The sequence below is a fragment of the Perna viridis genome, chromosome 2, assembly GCF_037379345.1.
Source record: "Perna viridis isolate PV_CMFRI_1.1 ecotype Kerala chromosome 2, ASM3737934v1, whole genome shotgun sequence".
In the NCBI taxonomy this organism is placed as follows: domain Eukaryota; kingdom Metazoa; phylum Mollusca; class Bivalvia; order Mytilida; family Mytilidae; genus Perna; species Perna viridis.
The window spans coordinates 31881848-31898929 of record NC_142446.1 but is presented as its reverse complement, the minus strand read 5'-3'; the positions used below and the strand labels follow the sequence as shown (position 1 = coordinate 31898929).

Genomic DNA, 17082 nt, shown 5'->3' with positions numbered 1-17082 from the left:
GTCAATCAGGTTGAAATATTGCAATATATACACCATCGGGTAGATTTCGCATAAGAAGCAAAATAAATTAATAGCTTGTTCATTTAAATATTTTAAGTCTATTTGGACTTAGTGAATTCGAGTAAAAAGATGTCAGCAATTCGAAGTATATGTAAGTGTGGCCTGCAGAGCCATGGAACACTTAAACAAATTGCATTAGTAAAACCAATTTGTTTTGGGACTGTGAATACATCATCTTTACTGGTAAGTTACATGCATTTATGAAATAATGGATAAATTTAGTTCTTATTTATTTTATTGATGCGATTTTGTTTAAAATTCGGGTTGGTAATATATCCTATGATTTTGATAATAATCACTGGTCGGTATAGTCTGTCAGATAATTGGCGTAAAAATTTAACCAGTCCCACTCAAAGAAGCCGTATCTCATAAATTCGACAAAAAAACCTCATACTCGGAAATCCATGAGTGTAGTGACTGTGTTGTTTGCCATTTAGGTGACAGCGACATCCCTGGATTTCCAAGAATGAAAAGAATTGTCTAGTTTCTAGGCATCTAATCATCTGTTTATTTCTCACCCAGTCCTTTTTCACCGATTATTTAAAATGTTAATTGTAAAAAAAAACCTATGAAATTGTTCGAGTTAAAGAATTCCGCTTTTACACATCCTGTTTGGTTCAATTTTATAGGGTACTCAAATCAGAAACCAGTCTACAAAGGAGAATATTTACGATGAAAATGTGAAGAAATTTAAGGATGGAAACTTTGAAACAGTCCGTGACCCAAAAGATCTGCAACATTTCAAGTATGATAACATTATACAAAAGAGTAAAAATATTTCGTTCAATTCGAACTGAAATTGAATACAAAAGAAACTTCTGAAATTCATTAATTGAACATCGGGTTCTGGTGTTCCTCGTGCAAACTACCTCAATTTCGTGAGTTGTCGACTGTGCTTTCCTCAGAGGTACGCACAGAATGGATACTATCCCCCCCTCTTTTTTCTTACAATATGAGTTACCCATAGCACATATCAGTCGAAAAAATACTTCATAGTATAATATGGCTGTTATTTAACATACATGTATCTCTATAATAAACCACATAGAGATTGAAATAAGAAATTGGTCACTGGTTTATTTTTAGGGAATTGTAGAGAAAAATGGGGAAAGTAATGTATTGTTTCTATTTTTACATTTACTTGTGATAGGGTCCCTATGAATGTAGAAGTAAATAGCTTTTTTTTTCACTTACTTAAAATCGGATATCGATACTTGGGTGCCGCTAGAGTGTCGATGACTATATACAAGATGCGATGCTAGCTTTACTTTAAAACAGTATCCAGACATTGATCGTATTATAATAACAGCGGGTAGTTTGTTATAAAATTAAAATTTCATTTTCAGAAAAACCACGGAAACCTTTACAACTTTACAAGACGTACCTCCCATTGGGTTAAATGCTCTGCCTCATCCTATATGGTAAGTCTTACCTTCCATTGGGTTAAACGCCATGCCTCATCCTACATGGCAAGTCTAAGATTTTTAAATTTCTTCACTAAAATAATATATCAATAATGTAAATATATTTCATGTTTATGTAAAGAAAAAATGTCGTGGCGAAACATCATCATCATAGATGCCTGAATTCTGATTATTAAATATGGAACATTACCCAATTTACTTTAATTCGTGTCTTGTCAACACTGTGGATATTAGAGATAAAGTCATCAATTTATCATGGCTCTAATTGCTAGATAACGTTCCCATCAAAGCAGAAGCCATAACATTATTCATACAATGATGGACTTGTCAAGTCATTTTATTGATTAAACAATACAAGTTGAAAACAATATTGAACCAAAAGAGTTTAATTCATCACTATCGACAATGTCATCTTATTCCAAAAACAGTTTTATCAACACAATTACCAATTTCCATTAACAGGACAGAAAAAGAACTCCACGATGTAGAAGTCACTCACAAGCCTCCAGAAGGCATTGTTGACAAGGTAGTGTCCCCTTAATCCAATATGACATTAAATCATTTGCTGTTATGGTTGATATAAGGAGTTTCAAAGAATACAAAAACTTCAAAGACCAATATCCATAATTAATGTTGTGATGGAATGGCTATTTACATTCAAAACCGCACGTCGCGATTTTAATTGCTTTTTGTTTTCTTGCGTTGTAAGAAGGAAGACTATTACTGGGTGTAAGTGGGGAGACTAGTGCGTAGTAAGTAGTAGGGAGACTATTCCTGGATGTAAGTAAAGGGGTTGTTGCTGGATGTAACTTGAGTAGGGGGACTATTGCGTAGTAAGTAGGAAGACTGTTGCTGAATGTTCGAAGGGAGACTGTTGCGTATTAAGTATGGATACTATTGATGGATGTAAGTTTGGAGACTATTACGTAATAATTGGGGAGGCTGTTGCGTAGGAAGTAAGGAGACTATATTGCTGGATGTAAGTAGGGAGACTTGCTGGATGTAAGCAAGGAGACTGTTGCGTAGTAAATATGAGCTCGAAAATTCACAATTCAATATGATACATATACTTGGTTATTGATTTCTTAAAAATGTCTCAAAGTTCAAAACTATTGTTATAGATAAAATATTGAGTAGGTTTCAGAAGGGGGTTCAAGAGGTTTGAATCCCCCACCATTTGTTGGAAAATTTTGCTGAAAGTTAGGAAAAGAAAACACTCCTTTCCCTCAATTAGATTTAAGCAGTTTTAAAAAAATAATTGCGTTTCTAATAAGAAATATTGAGTATTAAATTTCCATTTTATTCTTGTGGCATCTATTTCAGATGGCATATTACAGCGTAAAGACCATGAGAAAAGCATTTGATATACTAAGCGGTTTCAACAGGGGTGAACGGAACGAACAGAAATGGATCCTGTAAGTTACTGATGATTGGAGGATTGATAATACTTGTCAATCTAAAGCTGCACACTCATTACATGAATAAAATAACACATCCATTTAGTGCAATATAAATGAGCCGTCATATTGCACAGAAATCAAATTATATCTTCGAGTACTTGACAACTTCCACAAGTTCTAAATATATATATATTGTTCAAAAGATACATAATGTTGTCTTCAAAATGGTAACGTAAATATGATAGACATTTAAAGCAATTTCGGTACAAAATTTGGTTTTGTAGATTCGATTTTTGGCCGATAATGGTTGTTTAAATACACTAATTCATGAGACTAATGCAATATTTTCAGACGAATATGTTTTCTGGAGACAGTTGCAGGAGTTCCAGGCATGGTAGCTGCCATGACACGCCATCTGCATTCTTTAAGAAGAATGAAAAGAGATTACGGGTGGATACACACACTTTTAGGTCAGTCATATCTTAAAGTTAACGAAGAAATTTATCAAAACAAGGTTATCTTCACGTTTGTTTGGCACTATTTCTTTATTGTTTATAGTGTATACATTATTTCTCTAATAACTATCGGAATTACCTTGTACTTATTCTTTGAAGTATCATCCATTCAATAGCATGTTGTGTCAATTTTTGAGCTTACGACTTTCTGTCCGCAATATGGTGTTTAAAACAACACCAAAGTAATGTGACATAATTGCTTTTTTTAGAGGAAGCTGAAAATGAAAGAATGCATTTAATGACAGCTTTACAACTTCGGCAACCAACTACAACTTTCAAATTGTGTGTAATTGGTGCTCAAGGTAAAAATTTTCCAACCTTTTCGTAAATTTAACCGGATAAAGTAAAGCAATAAATAATTCATTTTCCCTATTGCATCCCTGCATACATCTACGGACATTAGAATTAGGTCTCAGTTCTCTAAATGTTTACTGCAAAAAACACATTGAAAAGTAACAGGAAACTGTGGGTTTTTTTTAAATAGAGATGTTTTTCTTGCGAATTGTTTGCATAGTTATCTTCGATAGAGATTAAAGTAGTACAATACAGTTAGGTCATTTCTGAAAATTTAGTCTCATTTTATTGAAATAAAGCTGTTTTGAGGCAGTCCGCACAGAAATTTCTAGTGTTTTGTCATAAAAAGTGCATATTTTTGAAATCCTTGGTGTGTGGAGGTTCAAATCATTTATAAGTAATTTAGTGATTATTGTTATAAAATCCAGTAGCCATGGTAACATACTGAAAAAAAAATTTACTGAATTTTAGTACAACTCGGGGGTGCCTTTCCAAAACTAACAGCCAATTACTATGTTCTATAAAATATCAGGCACTTAGGCACTACCACAGGATGAAAGCATGCATGGAGTAGGTGGAAAAAGGGTAAAAATAAGAGGACCCTTTTCGATTCATTCTCTCACAATTTTAGTTCCAAAAGTTCGTGCGAAATAAGGTATTTTGAAAATCAGCCATCTGATGCTGAGGAGAGAAACTAATACGGAGGGGACTGAAATGTTCCGGATACCATTCTTCATTTCAATTACACCTGTTTACCATTACATATATTACATCTGTCTATGTATAAATGTTTAACTACATTTAAACAATATATCCACCAAATTTCAACTTTAAATTTTAAGTTTTACAAAATTTGACGGGGGTAACTTTGTGTGCGAAACAGTGTACCTTAATGTAACTGTATATTGCACCCTAAGGCCTTCACCACAAAGTCGGACTTGTATATATGCAACGGAAAAAAACATACCGAGGGGTAATTGTCTTTCAGGTACATTCGTAACTATGTTCAGTGTAGCCTACCTCATAAGTCCTAGATTTTGCCACAGATTTGTGGGTTATTTGGAAGAGGAAGCTGTAGTCACATACTCAAAATGCATTCAGGTAAGTAATCTCTCTATATTTTTGCGGTGCGGTTTTCTTAATTCGATGCCAGAATTAATAAATTCGAATAAAATACAAACCTACCAATCTCATGTCCTCCACAAACGGGCGTAATTGACACTTTTTTGCAGTATGTTTTCTCTGACCGGAAGTTTGAAAAATGGGTAGATATTGTGCAAAATATTGCTAGGTGTAAAACTCAATGTAACACGGTTTGGGTCTATTCAATAAAGCACATGGTAATCTTCTCTGCAGACATGTAACCGCTTCCTGGTGTATTTTGTGTATATCACTCCACTAGCTGATAGGATGTAAAAATTTAAACTCGCAGGGATTTATTTGCATATAGAGGCGGGGCTTAGCACTAAATGTGACAGAGGCTAAACGATTTTGGTGCACACTTGCTATGTGATTTAGGTGATTTCATATAGCAGTCATTGAAAATATTTATATTACAAACATGTCCATAAAACGGATCTTGTTGTTTCAGGATATCAAAACCGGACCCATGAAGCACTGGCTTACACAAGCAGCGCCAGATCTAGCCATCACTTACTGGAAGTTACATGTAAGTTCATGTTTCTATGTGATATTGTTCCAGTTTATAAACCATTGGATTGGTTAACTTTTTCAGAATGACATCAACAATATAATATAACCTATTGTTTTTCGTATTTCTTTGAAAAAACATGTTCTTGTTTTGAAGCTGGTTTTTCTGCATTGTGGATATAAAAGATAAAGATGAAGAAAAAAATGTAAAAAGCTATTTCTTGATTTGTGTGTGTGTTTTTTGTTGTTTTTTTTCCCTTGAAATTAGGCCATGTGAACTATTTCCATCACTTGTCGCCCGTCGTCGTCTGTCGTCGTTGTCAGTCGTCATCGTCCGTCGTCGTTAACAATTTTTCAAAACTCTTCTCCTCTGACACTACTGGACCAATTTGAACCAAACTTGGTATGAATGTTCCTTGGGGTATCCTGCATAGAACTGATCTGGGGATTTTTGAAAAACATTGCCGCTGTTACTAAAAATAGAATATAGAGATCAGACAGTAGTTTTTCGCATATATCTCCAAAACCGTTTGGTTGAGCCAAATTCGTTCAATTGGTGAAATGATTGTTATCATAAGACCCACAAAAGTCTTCAAGGGATCAAAGTTGTCTGACGACTCCATGTAAGAGTTATTGCCTTGAAAGGTGAATAATAACATTTTTTACCGTTTTCAGCCAATGTCTTGAAAACTATGACAGATAGAATGAAACTTTCAGTTGCTGATAGAATCCTTATGATAAGGCCTACAAAAGTGTGGGGATCAAAGTTTTGGGACGAATCCATGTTAGAGTTATTGCCCTTGAAAGGCAAAAAATTATGTCTTTTTTAAAGGAAAAAAATAACCATGTGAGCGATTCAGGCTCCTGGGAGCCTTTTGTTCTATTTGATGAACTAAAGTAAAATTGCTTTCTATCGTATAACGAAAAAAATCATCTTTAAATATCCAATTTTTGTCAGAATTTAAAAAAAAAATGCTTACACGTTCTCAGTATCATACAATCTTTTGAAGCATTTACGTCAACACTTCGACTAGAAATAAGTTCCCATTACCCCCTAATGTAAAATTTTCAGTTGATAGTAAAAGTAATAGCCAAATATGCTTTTGGACTATTTTAAGCATGTCATGTGATGACCAAATCTTAATAACAAAAGACCAATATCAGATAGAAACCATATTGGATCGAATACAATCATTACAAGCTAAAAATACACATGAACACATGATTTCTATTTTTGTTTACGTTTGGTGATAATTTGCAATTATATTTAGTGGTTATGGGAAACTTTGTCTGTTTTTTGGGGAGGGTTTTTTTTTGGGGGGGTGTGTGTGTGTGGGGGGGGGGGGGGTTGGTGGTCTCAGAGTTCGTATTATGTTAGACATATGTTAGCCGAATAGGTAGTAAATTCCACTGTTTCAAAGGTTTGTTTTCAAATCACTATAATGATAAAATTGGTTTATAAATTTGTGTCCTATTTTGATTCTTTTTTTAAGTTCTGTTTCATTTCTGAATTTCAGCCTGACGCCACTATGTATGACGTAATCTTAGCCATCCGTGCCGATGAAGCTCACCACAGGGTCGTGAACCACACACTAGCGTCACTTAAAGAGGATGAATATAATCCATACAAACCAGGCAAATGACCAAAAAAACTCGGTAATTAACTTTCTAAGTTCGTTAGTTCCTATACGATATGGAAATCCATTATCAGTTCAACTCATGCGCAGGTGAACGAGTACAATGCACTTACAGTTCATATTAGTGCCTGTGGAGTCTCCAGAATGCCGAAGGACAGAAAGCCGGATGCCAGATTAGTGACATCATTACTTATTCTCGTACTCTTGACCATCAGTTTTAAGTATTAACATTAATACTCAATATCATTAACATTTGTTGTAATTCTCATGAATATGCATGAATTTAAATAATGAAACAGTTATTAATACTTTGTTTTGCCTTATCATTCAATCATTAAATTGTTAACATTGATGACTTCATGCCTGTTATCTATTTAAATTGTTGTGTTTTCGTTTGTTAATTTGTATATCTATTTCATTTTATTACTGTTTTAGCTCTGAAACATACAATTTGTTAAAATTATATCATACGACATGTCATCTTTGTTAGCATGAAGTTGCATTGACCAACACCTATGAAAGGTGCCTTCGATCTTTATATGCATTGAAGATTTTGAGCCAATCAATATTTGCTTTGTACACAACTCTCCTAAGTTGTTTCCAATAGTTTTAAGTCTAAATTAAGGCGGACACAAGGCACCGTCGCAAGGGTATTTACTAGGTCAAACAATCGTAACACATGTAATTTTAATCATTTGTTCATATGCCACTATCTCTATTTGGTCGACTCGGTTATGAAATAGCAGATTTTAAGGTTATTGGGATTATCACCAAAGCTATTTCAGAGCAAAGGAGGTTTAATTTTTATTCGATGACAAGAAGAAAAATGCATGAAGGTACGGTGGTAGTGATAATTAAATTTCAATTAACACCAATCGCTTGTTTACAGGTATCACAATACAGTGGAAGCAGGTCTAGTAGCCGTTCGTCTCCGTACGCCAGGCTTAATTTATTGCTTATTAGTAAGGAAAAAATATTTAACCAAGTTTAAACTTGCACAGTGTTTATATACACAATGGAAGTATTCACCTCCTGTTACTAACAAAAAATAATTTTTTTTCAACGTGTTAAGCATATTGAACATTTTTGGTCACTTGATGTGGTACTTTTTTATGTGAACAAAACAAATATAACTAGAATTTTGCACAATGCTAATATACATATTGAAGATGTGCACTTCCTTTTATGGACAAATTTGACAACTGTTTATGAATGCTGATGGTAGCAATTTTTCAAGCAGTATATGCTATCAAGTGTAATAAATTATGTAATATATTACCCACATTGTAGTTTTGTACATTGTAGGTTAATTTCACCTTTTGGGATTTTATGTGCTGACAACTACATGACGGTGACGCAGGTTTTCACATAATAACGGTCTTGTAATGATTTTTTTTAATCCAAGCATCTTAACAGTCAATTTCAGAATTTATTAATTTACAGTTCCGTTATTTGGCTGTTACAGTCGCTCCAGCGTTCTCGGTTAACTTGTTTGGTTTTATACAAGCGAGAGAAACTTAAGTCAACAGCTACGGAGCACAGATTAACAACTTAAAATTTCATCCTTAAAGTGCAATGTTATACAATTTTTAAAAACATTTAAAATCCTTCAACTTTCGGTACAGAGTTCGTGTTTCCTTTGTTTATGAGTTGACCAAGGTTTAACCCATGATTGTAAATATGATTGTGTTCTGATTGATTTTCTAAATACTTAATGACTAAATACTCAATGAGCTATTTCATAAGATGCTTATATCAAGAAAATTACAAAATTGTAATAGAAGATGAACTTTTGGGCTGTAAAATCTTGATTCATGATAACTGAAAATATTTTTTCTTCCAAGAACGTAACAGGAGACATGTATTAATACATTAATACATGACACTTTTTATATTGTCCGTTTTATAAATCCAGTACCTTAATAAAAGCCCGAGGGATGATATCAATCTAGACCTGAAAACAATGGCAATAGTAATGAAATCTACTAATCTGTTTAGCGCAGACGGGACACTAAAATTCAATATCCAAGGGCAAAACCTTATTGCCTTGCCTCGGGTACATGTAACACGAACAAGCCTGTATTAGTCATGTAAATACGAAGTAAAATCAATAAAATATGTGACAGTATGTATGTTTACTTTCAAGTGATGTTTATTGATTTTGATTTTCTTTTCTTTTTTGTTCTTAATCGAAAAGTTGTATAATTCCTATCCTAGTTCCCGGGACTACGTTCCAGGTATTAGCTACTAGCAATACACTCTCTTCATACTGGAAGTCTTTGTATATGTGTAACATACTGAATATTGCGATCGGGATCCGGTCTATATAATTCCAAAATGCGACTATTAAAACAAATTGAAACTATAAACTGATAATTCAGTTCTGTCATATTCGTGTAAACTACTATTTCATTAATCATAAAATTTCTAGCAGAATTAATATTTTCCGCTTTGCTCATAGTACCACTAAACAGATGAAATGTTTTGCAAACATCATAAGATCATAAACTGTCAGGAGAAAATTCATCAAATATTTAATTTTCACAATCTAATAATTCTGAAAAAAAACACATATCGTCATTTTCGTGGTATGAAAAAAATGTACTAATTTGGTGTTATAAAAATTTGGTTATTCTGTTTTATTTTTGTTTATTTTGCGATATTCCACATGCTATCTTAGTGTTTCCTCGTTTATCTACCCCGGACTTGACCTTTTATGAGCAACTCGGCGGGTGTTTCTAGAAAAGCAGAGGACGCTTACCCTACTGGTGCACCTGGTCCATGCTCCCAGTTTTTAGTGGAGTCCGAGTTGCTCATTTGCTTCTGTTACTTTGTATATATGATTTTAGTTACTTGATGTTCTTTGTTGTGTATATCTGTTTTCCATGTCTGGTCTTTGTTCCTGGCTTATCTTCTTTTGATTACCGCTATAACCTTGGTTCCCTTGAATACTCTTTCATTTAATTTCACCTATGTTCTATGTTTTCTTTGACTTTTTGGAATATAAAACATTTCTAACTGTAGTTACCCTTTGGTGCACATTAAAATTGGTACATTCATTATCAAATAGACACATTTAATAACGCTTGGGGCAGTATATACAGTTTATATACCAAATTTATCTCTCTACATGATTCTTAGGTGAGGTGTTTTCTAAGGTATAATACGTGGTCCTTTTGAACGTAACTTGTTTTTATGTGTACAAAAACTGCAAAGTAATCATGATTAATCTAATACAGATGCTAAGACATGTACGTATTTTCCATGTAACCTTATTAACACCATATTATTCTTAAACACTCCATTCAAATATGGACCGGAAGGACACGTCTTTACGGGAGATTTGTCCATCATCGAAATCGAATCTCTGCGTAATATCCTTTCTAAACGTCCCAAGTACCGTGAACCACGCTCCATAAATTGAAATTATAACTTTAAAGTTCTTATGGATGCCGATGAGGACTCTGCAAGAAAATGGATAAAACGAGAAAAGAAGACATTGATTCTCTGTCAGAGTGGTTAAAGGCCGTGAGGTCTTTAATTTTGAAACGAATGAAAGTTTACAGTAGGTCAATGAGTGCCAATGCTAGATCAGTTTTCAAAAAGACCCCGATGTAGCAAAACATTGTCTACTATACATGACTAATATGTTGTCGTACCAACAGACAAAGCACAAAACAACATTGTTTTTGTTTGCAAAACGTTTTACATCCAATGTTTATTATCAGAGGTAGACGTAGAAAATAATAGCAGTGATAAGACCTACACTACTACCACACTCTCTAGAGAAGAGATTGTGGAAAACCATAACTCTGTGCTATCCTCTTTTTGGTCTCTACTAGGGACGATGATTGTGATTTGCCGTCTATGTTCTGGATTCCTAAATTCCACAAGAATCCATACAAACAACGTTACATAGCTGGATCTGCAAAATGTACCACCAAACCTCTTTCAAAACTTTTAACTTCTATACTCACAGCTGTCAAAGAGGGTCTGCAGTCCTACCACAACACTTGTTACTCTCGCAGTGGTAATAATTCAATGTGGATCCTGAAAAATTCGAAAAATCTTTTGGAGTCAGTCAGTTCAAGACTATTATCAGAATATAATAGCATTAAAACCAATGATTTTTCAACACTGTATAATTCTATTCCCCATACTCAGTTAAAATCCCGACTTAATAACATTAAACATCGTTGTTTTTCCCAAAAAGATGGTACACTGAGATACAAATATATAGTTCTTTGTAGAGATTCCTTATCCTTTGTAAGAAATAATTCCAAATCATCTTCCATGTTTACAAAATGCTGGAATTTTTAATCGACAACATATTTGTCCAATGTGGTGGACGCGTTTTTTTCAACAAACGGTCGGCATTCCAATGGGAACAAATTGTGTTCCTCTCCTTGCTGACCGTTTCCTTCACTCTTATGAGGCTGACTTTATAGCTGATCTGATCCGAAAAAAAGAATATCGTTTAGCTAGATCCTTTAATCTCAGTTTCCGCTATATATATGACGTATTATCTTTAAACAATCCTTATTTTGGGGATTTGATACATGGCATCTACCCCAAAGAACTTGAGATAAAGGATACTACAGGCACTGTGGAGTCAGCCTCATATCTTGACCTACACTTAGAAATCGATGGTAAAGGAAAACTATTGACCAAATTTTACGACAAACGTGATGACTTTTCATTCAGCATTGTCAACTTTCCTTTCATCTGTAGCAACATCACTTCAGCACTTGCGTATGGAGTGTTCATATCACAACTCATACGTTATGCCAGAGCTTGTTAGAATTCTATCAAATAGGCTTTTGGAACAGGGTTATGTTGATAAGTTATCACTACAAAAGTTTTATGGTCGTCATCATGAACTCGTGGATCGTTACGATGAATCTATCTGCACCATGAAAACTGATTGGTTCAATGTGTCATAGTTTTCCTTTCCTCTTTCGACTACCCCGGACTTTTTATGAGCAACTCAGTGGGTGTTTCTAGAAAAGCAGAGGACGCCTATCCAACTGGTGCACCTGGTCCATGCTCCCAGTTTTTAGTGGAGTCCGAGTTATTCATTTGCTTTTGTTACTTTGTATATATGATTTTAGTTACTTTATGTTCTTTGTTGTGTATGTCTGTTTTCCATGTCTGGTCTTTGTCCCTAGATTCCTTTGATTACCGCTGTGGCCTTGGTTCTCTTGACGGCTCTTCGGAACCTTAAATCAGATGTCTTAACTCTATGTTAGTTTGATTAGCATACGCTTATTAAACGAATTATAAATAGTAAAGTATTTGACAATAATGCTTTAAAATCAATCCAGTTCATGAAGTACCTTCTTAACAGACCACTTTCTAATTTGGTTGACTCTATAACAAGAGAATTTAATCTCAGTTTATCTATTTACCATGAATATCGAACTTAATATTTCAAAGATTTGTGGCTGTCATCGAACGACATAAGAGAATTCAAGAGATTTAGGCATGAGATATTGATGCTGTGCTATGTATTATTAATTTTATTAATTACTTTAATTGATTCGTATAACTCATTTCATTATGCTGGTATAATACAAGTACTGCTAAGCGAACACGCTCGTAAACCTCATCATACATCAGTTATGATGCGAAACTTTTATGGATTGAAGCAATATACCAAATTCAGCTCTCCTATACTGGAGTGACATCGGGTTCTCCAAAAGAGTAAGCATGTCCTGCTTTGCCAACGGTACCGTCACATTGTAAAATCCAGTTAAGGGTGAAGTACGGTAGTTTATTAATCAGGCAAGACTTAAAATTTAATTAAAGATATATTGGACTGATAGACAACACGTGTATTAAAACATAATACAGTTATTTATTTGTAAATAATTTAATATCAGAATAAAACGGTTTCTGATTGGATAAACAATTTCGGTTATCATCTCTTAGACCAAATTTTGTAATGACTGTGACGTCAACAAACTTTTTAATGATTTATTCGTTGAATTTTGGTACTTAAATTAAATTATAAGGAATGACTGTTTATATTTCAAATAACTTCAATGCCCGAGGTGCACACTTAAAATAACCTGTGTAGTGTGCACCACGTGATTAAGGTTATTTCTTCATAGAATCGACAAATTGTAACAGTCATTCCTTAATAAGCCTTCTAACTGGTTGGTTCTCTTCGCGCAACATAAGTTATAATATAAGCTAATTTGTTATTGTCACATCATTAACGTCGATTTAACTTTTTGATTATGGCCAGTTAATTTGTAACGAGATGGATTATTGATAAAATAATAAGGATTGTTTGTAATTTTCAACCACCTTTTTATATTTGTTAAATACACCGCTGAATGAAGCGTTAACAGCCCAAAAGTTGGTTTTATCGCAATACAAAAACAAAACCTAAATCACAGAATCAGAATCCATGGGCAGAATCAGTGTAGTTCATACATCGTATAACAACTGATATGGGAACAAATAGATATATATTAACTCAGATGGATATTCATATCACTCACTTCGATTAAACAGTTAGTGATAAGTGTTAATTGAAAACGTGGACATGCTCCCCAGTGCAAACACCCTCTCAAGTAGCGGGAAAGGGCTAGTTTTTAAATTTACATCCATTAAATAAATTCCTTAAAGAGTTTTCTAGATAAACATTTTGAGTGGCTTTGTGATTTTCATTTTGGCATTACACATCTGCACTCCAACAAACTAATCAATGTGTAAGATTAAGCTCAAATATCAGATATCAGATATTCGTATGCTCATGATATTTTTTTGTGCAAAACTTTTGAGTCTATTATAACCTGGAGCCCCCTTTCTTCTGGGACCCTTCGGATCCAACCCTTTTCAATATTACTTGAAATAATAATTATAGAAAGACCGCTTATGTAAACTTAAGATGTATTTATTTGTCCTATACAACACATAGATAGTTGTAACGATTCATGCTTTCTCTGATTTTAAAGCATTTAATACAAGCGGTTTATTACGTCTTCTATCTCCGTTCGTTATAACAGAAATTAAGCAATGGTTAACCATAGCGCCTCTTATGCTTCGGAGAAAATTATAATGAAAAAATGGTAATGATCAGAATATCTGAAAGACAGTAAATCCAAATTTAAGCATATTGGACGGCATAAAGATATATATGAATTCTGAACGCAATTTAAGATAAAGGTTATTGTAAGTTAAAAAAAAGCCGCTATTTAAATGCGAAGGGAAATGCATGAAGTTTAATTCATTAACATATTTCTTCAAGCATTCCAGGAACTTATTTAATTTGCTTGGTTAACCATAACAGGATCTGACACAATTTAATATAAAAAAAAGGAAAAAAATATATAGTAATAAAAATGATGCTCTTAGTCTAGATAAAGCGAAATAGAATATTGAACAAGTTTTTATGTGTTTATGTTTTCGGTGAGATTAAGGACAGCCAAAATTATATGATTTGAGGGTCAAACAAACAACAGACAAGAAACGGAGATAGAGACAAAAATAACAGACACGAACAAAAGAAAAACTTAAAGAAAATGTGTATTAAATAAACATCCTACACTCTAGACCACAAACCAGAGTGCAGATGCACCTTAAGTTTGCTATTTTCTGATATACTTGACAAGTTTCTTATATTGAGTGAAACGTTCTTCTTATTTTCTATTTTTGAATGTATGCTATAATCGTATTTGTCATAGTAATACACCCAAAAAGGAATGCTTGAATTAAAAAAAAATATTCAGGTATTCTTATACATAATTTTTATGATGACGCATATATACATAGAAAATATACCTTTTGATACGATTTATTATTTAAACTAAGTCAAACATATTCATAGTTTCGAACAGTCAACGTTTTTCAATACGACATTTGATATCTACAGTCAACACTATCATCACACTGTAAAAAGTATAAACATTAAAATAACTGATATAAGGGATTGCTAGGTTTCATTACGGTAAAACATGCACTTTTCCACTTGCTAAAAGTCACATACCATTTGCACATTTAAAATATTTTAAAAGAAGCAGAAAAATTTGCCTGCCTTTACATATTATTTGAAACAAGTATGGCAACTTGCACAGTTTGCCTCGTTTTTAATGCGATCAGATTTCGTTCCGAAGGAAACTATTTCTTAATGTAATATTTGCATCATCATAACCAAATATGAAATGGAAAGATCACATACATACGATGCACACATATGTATATCTTTGATTACAATTATTAAATGACATCTTACGTGTGCAAAATGACAATTTGTATGTATTTTACTTTGGTCTAAAATACTTCAAACTTCATATACTTTCATTACCCTTTTAATTCAGTTTTAAACTATTGCAGTGTATACAGAAACGGTTAATTTCCTACTGTGAAGTCTGGAAAATCAATAGTTTCAACAGTACGAAACAAATATAAATGTTATAAAATTGCCTTTTCTTGAAGGTGGCATAAAATACAGACTATTTAAACCTCGCTCCTGAATATACCAGATAGCTGAGAGCAAGTCGTGTTACAAATCAACAAGGTGGACTTAATTGGAGATCCAATTTATTGTCAACCAGTATAGAAGGGTAATTGAAATATGTTGTTTATTGTTGTTGGGATCATTTACTGAATAGCATCCACATAGATATCCGAAGGGTATAAAACACCAAGGTCGACCTTCCGACAGATAATATATCAATAGAATTATTGGTAAATATACCAACGTCGGCTAATTAAGATACAGTAATTAACTTTGAATATTACAAAGCGAAATGAACAGGCAACCATATCAGCATGACTTACAAATTGGTCGAGCTCTTGGTATAAATAAGACTTTATCAGTTTTTTTTACAATAATAAATAGGCTTCTGGAGCAGGGTTATGCTGCTACAAGATTGACGTCATCACTACAAAAGTTTTATGGTCGTCATCATGAACCTGTGGGTCGTTACAGTGTATCCATCTGCGCCATAAAAACTGATTTGTTCAATGTGTCATAGTTTTCCTTTCCTCTTTCGTCTACCCCGGACTTGACTTTTGATCAGCAACTCGGCGGGTGTTTCTAGAAAAGCAGAGGACGCCTATCCTACTGGTGAACCTGGTCCATGCTCCCAGTTTTAGTGGAGTCCGAGTTGCTCATTTGCTTTTGTTACTTTGTATATATGATATACTTTATGTTCTTTGTTGTGTACGTCTGTTTTCCATGTCTGGTCTTTGTCCCTGGATTACATTCTTTTGATTACCGCTGTGGCCTTGGTTCTCTTGATTACTCTGTTTTGTACCATCTTCGGTTTCCATTTCTAAAAAGCTTGTCGTTTTAGTTTGTTGAGTTATGTTTTTGTTCATTTAATACAATTTGCAAATCATATATTGCAACTTTCGATATGCTGTGTACCTCTCATCAGCAGCATTAAAATCAAATATATAGGAAGATCTAAATTAAAAAAATAATTGTATACAAGAAGCACTCGAAACCAAAAGTACCGATAAAAAAGTCCATAACAGAGAAGTTCTACCATTTGCAACACAATTTGAAATATTTTCAATTCTGATCAATATGATAAATATATTCTGATACATTTCGGGGTCAGTCTGACACTGTTTTAAAGGTACTTCAATGTATGGTTCTTTTTTTCAAGTGGAAACACTATATCGAAAAGACAAAATAATCAGTTTCATATTGACATATCATTTCAAGTGCTTTAACGATGATAACTGTTCCTTTTTTCAAATTTTCATTGACACAGAATCTCCTCGCGTTTTAAGGATGTGACCATCAACACCTAATTGCGAATTAAATGTGATGTAAATACATCATAACAGCAACTTAGTGAGTGTTTCTCAAAATGCCAAAGACGCTTACCCTTCCGAGGCACCAGATTCATACTGCCAGTTTTTAGTGGAGTGCATGTAGTTCATTTATTCTTTAGTTTTTGGATTTTATTTTATTAAGTAAGTTGTGTTTTTAATAATGTTTTATCTGTTTTTATTGTCTTGTCTTTGTCATCGGATCATGAATATCCAGCTTCCCGTTCCCATTATGGTCAAATTACTTAAAAATGAATGTGGATTTAAAGTCGAAACTCATGTGTTTATACATTTATCATTATATATG

The 17082-nt window shown here is 33.6% G+C and overlaps 1 protein-coding gene across 1 annotated transcript; it reads left to right on the top strand.

The window, feature by feature from the left end:
* On the top strand, positions 1 to 7288 carry LOC148624650 (uncharacterized). Its single transcript, XM_088567440.1, has 10 exons — positions 1 to 243; positions 690 to 805; positions 1407 to 1481; positions 1947 to 2010; positions 2808 to 2899; positions 3236 to 3354; positions 3609 to 3701; positions 4682 to 4794; positions 5285 to 5362; positions 6861 to 7288. The coding sequence occupies exons 1-10, from the start codon at positions 130 to 132 to the stop codon at positions 6984 to 6986; spliced, it is 990 nt and encodes a 329-aa protein (XP_088423566.1). The 5' UTR covers positions 1 to 129; the 3' UTR covers positions 6987 to 7288.
* The last annotated feature ends 9794 nt before the right edge of the window (positions 7289 to 17082 follow it).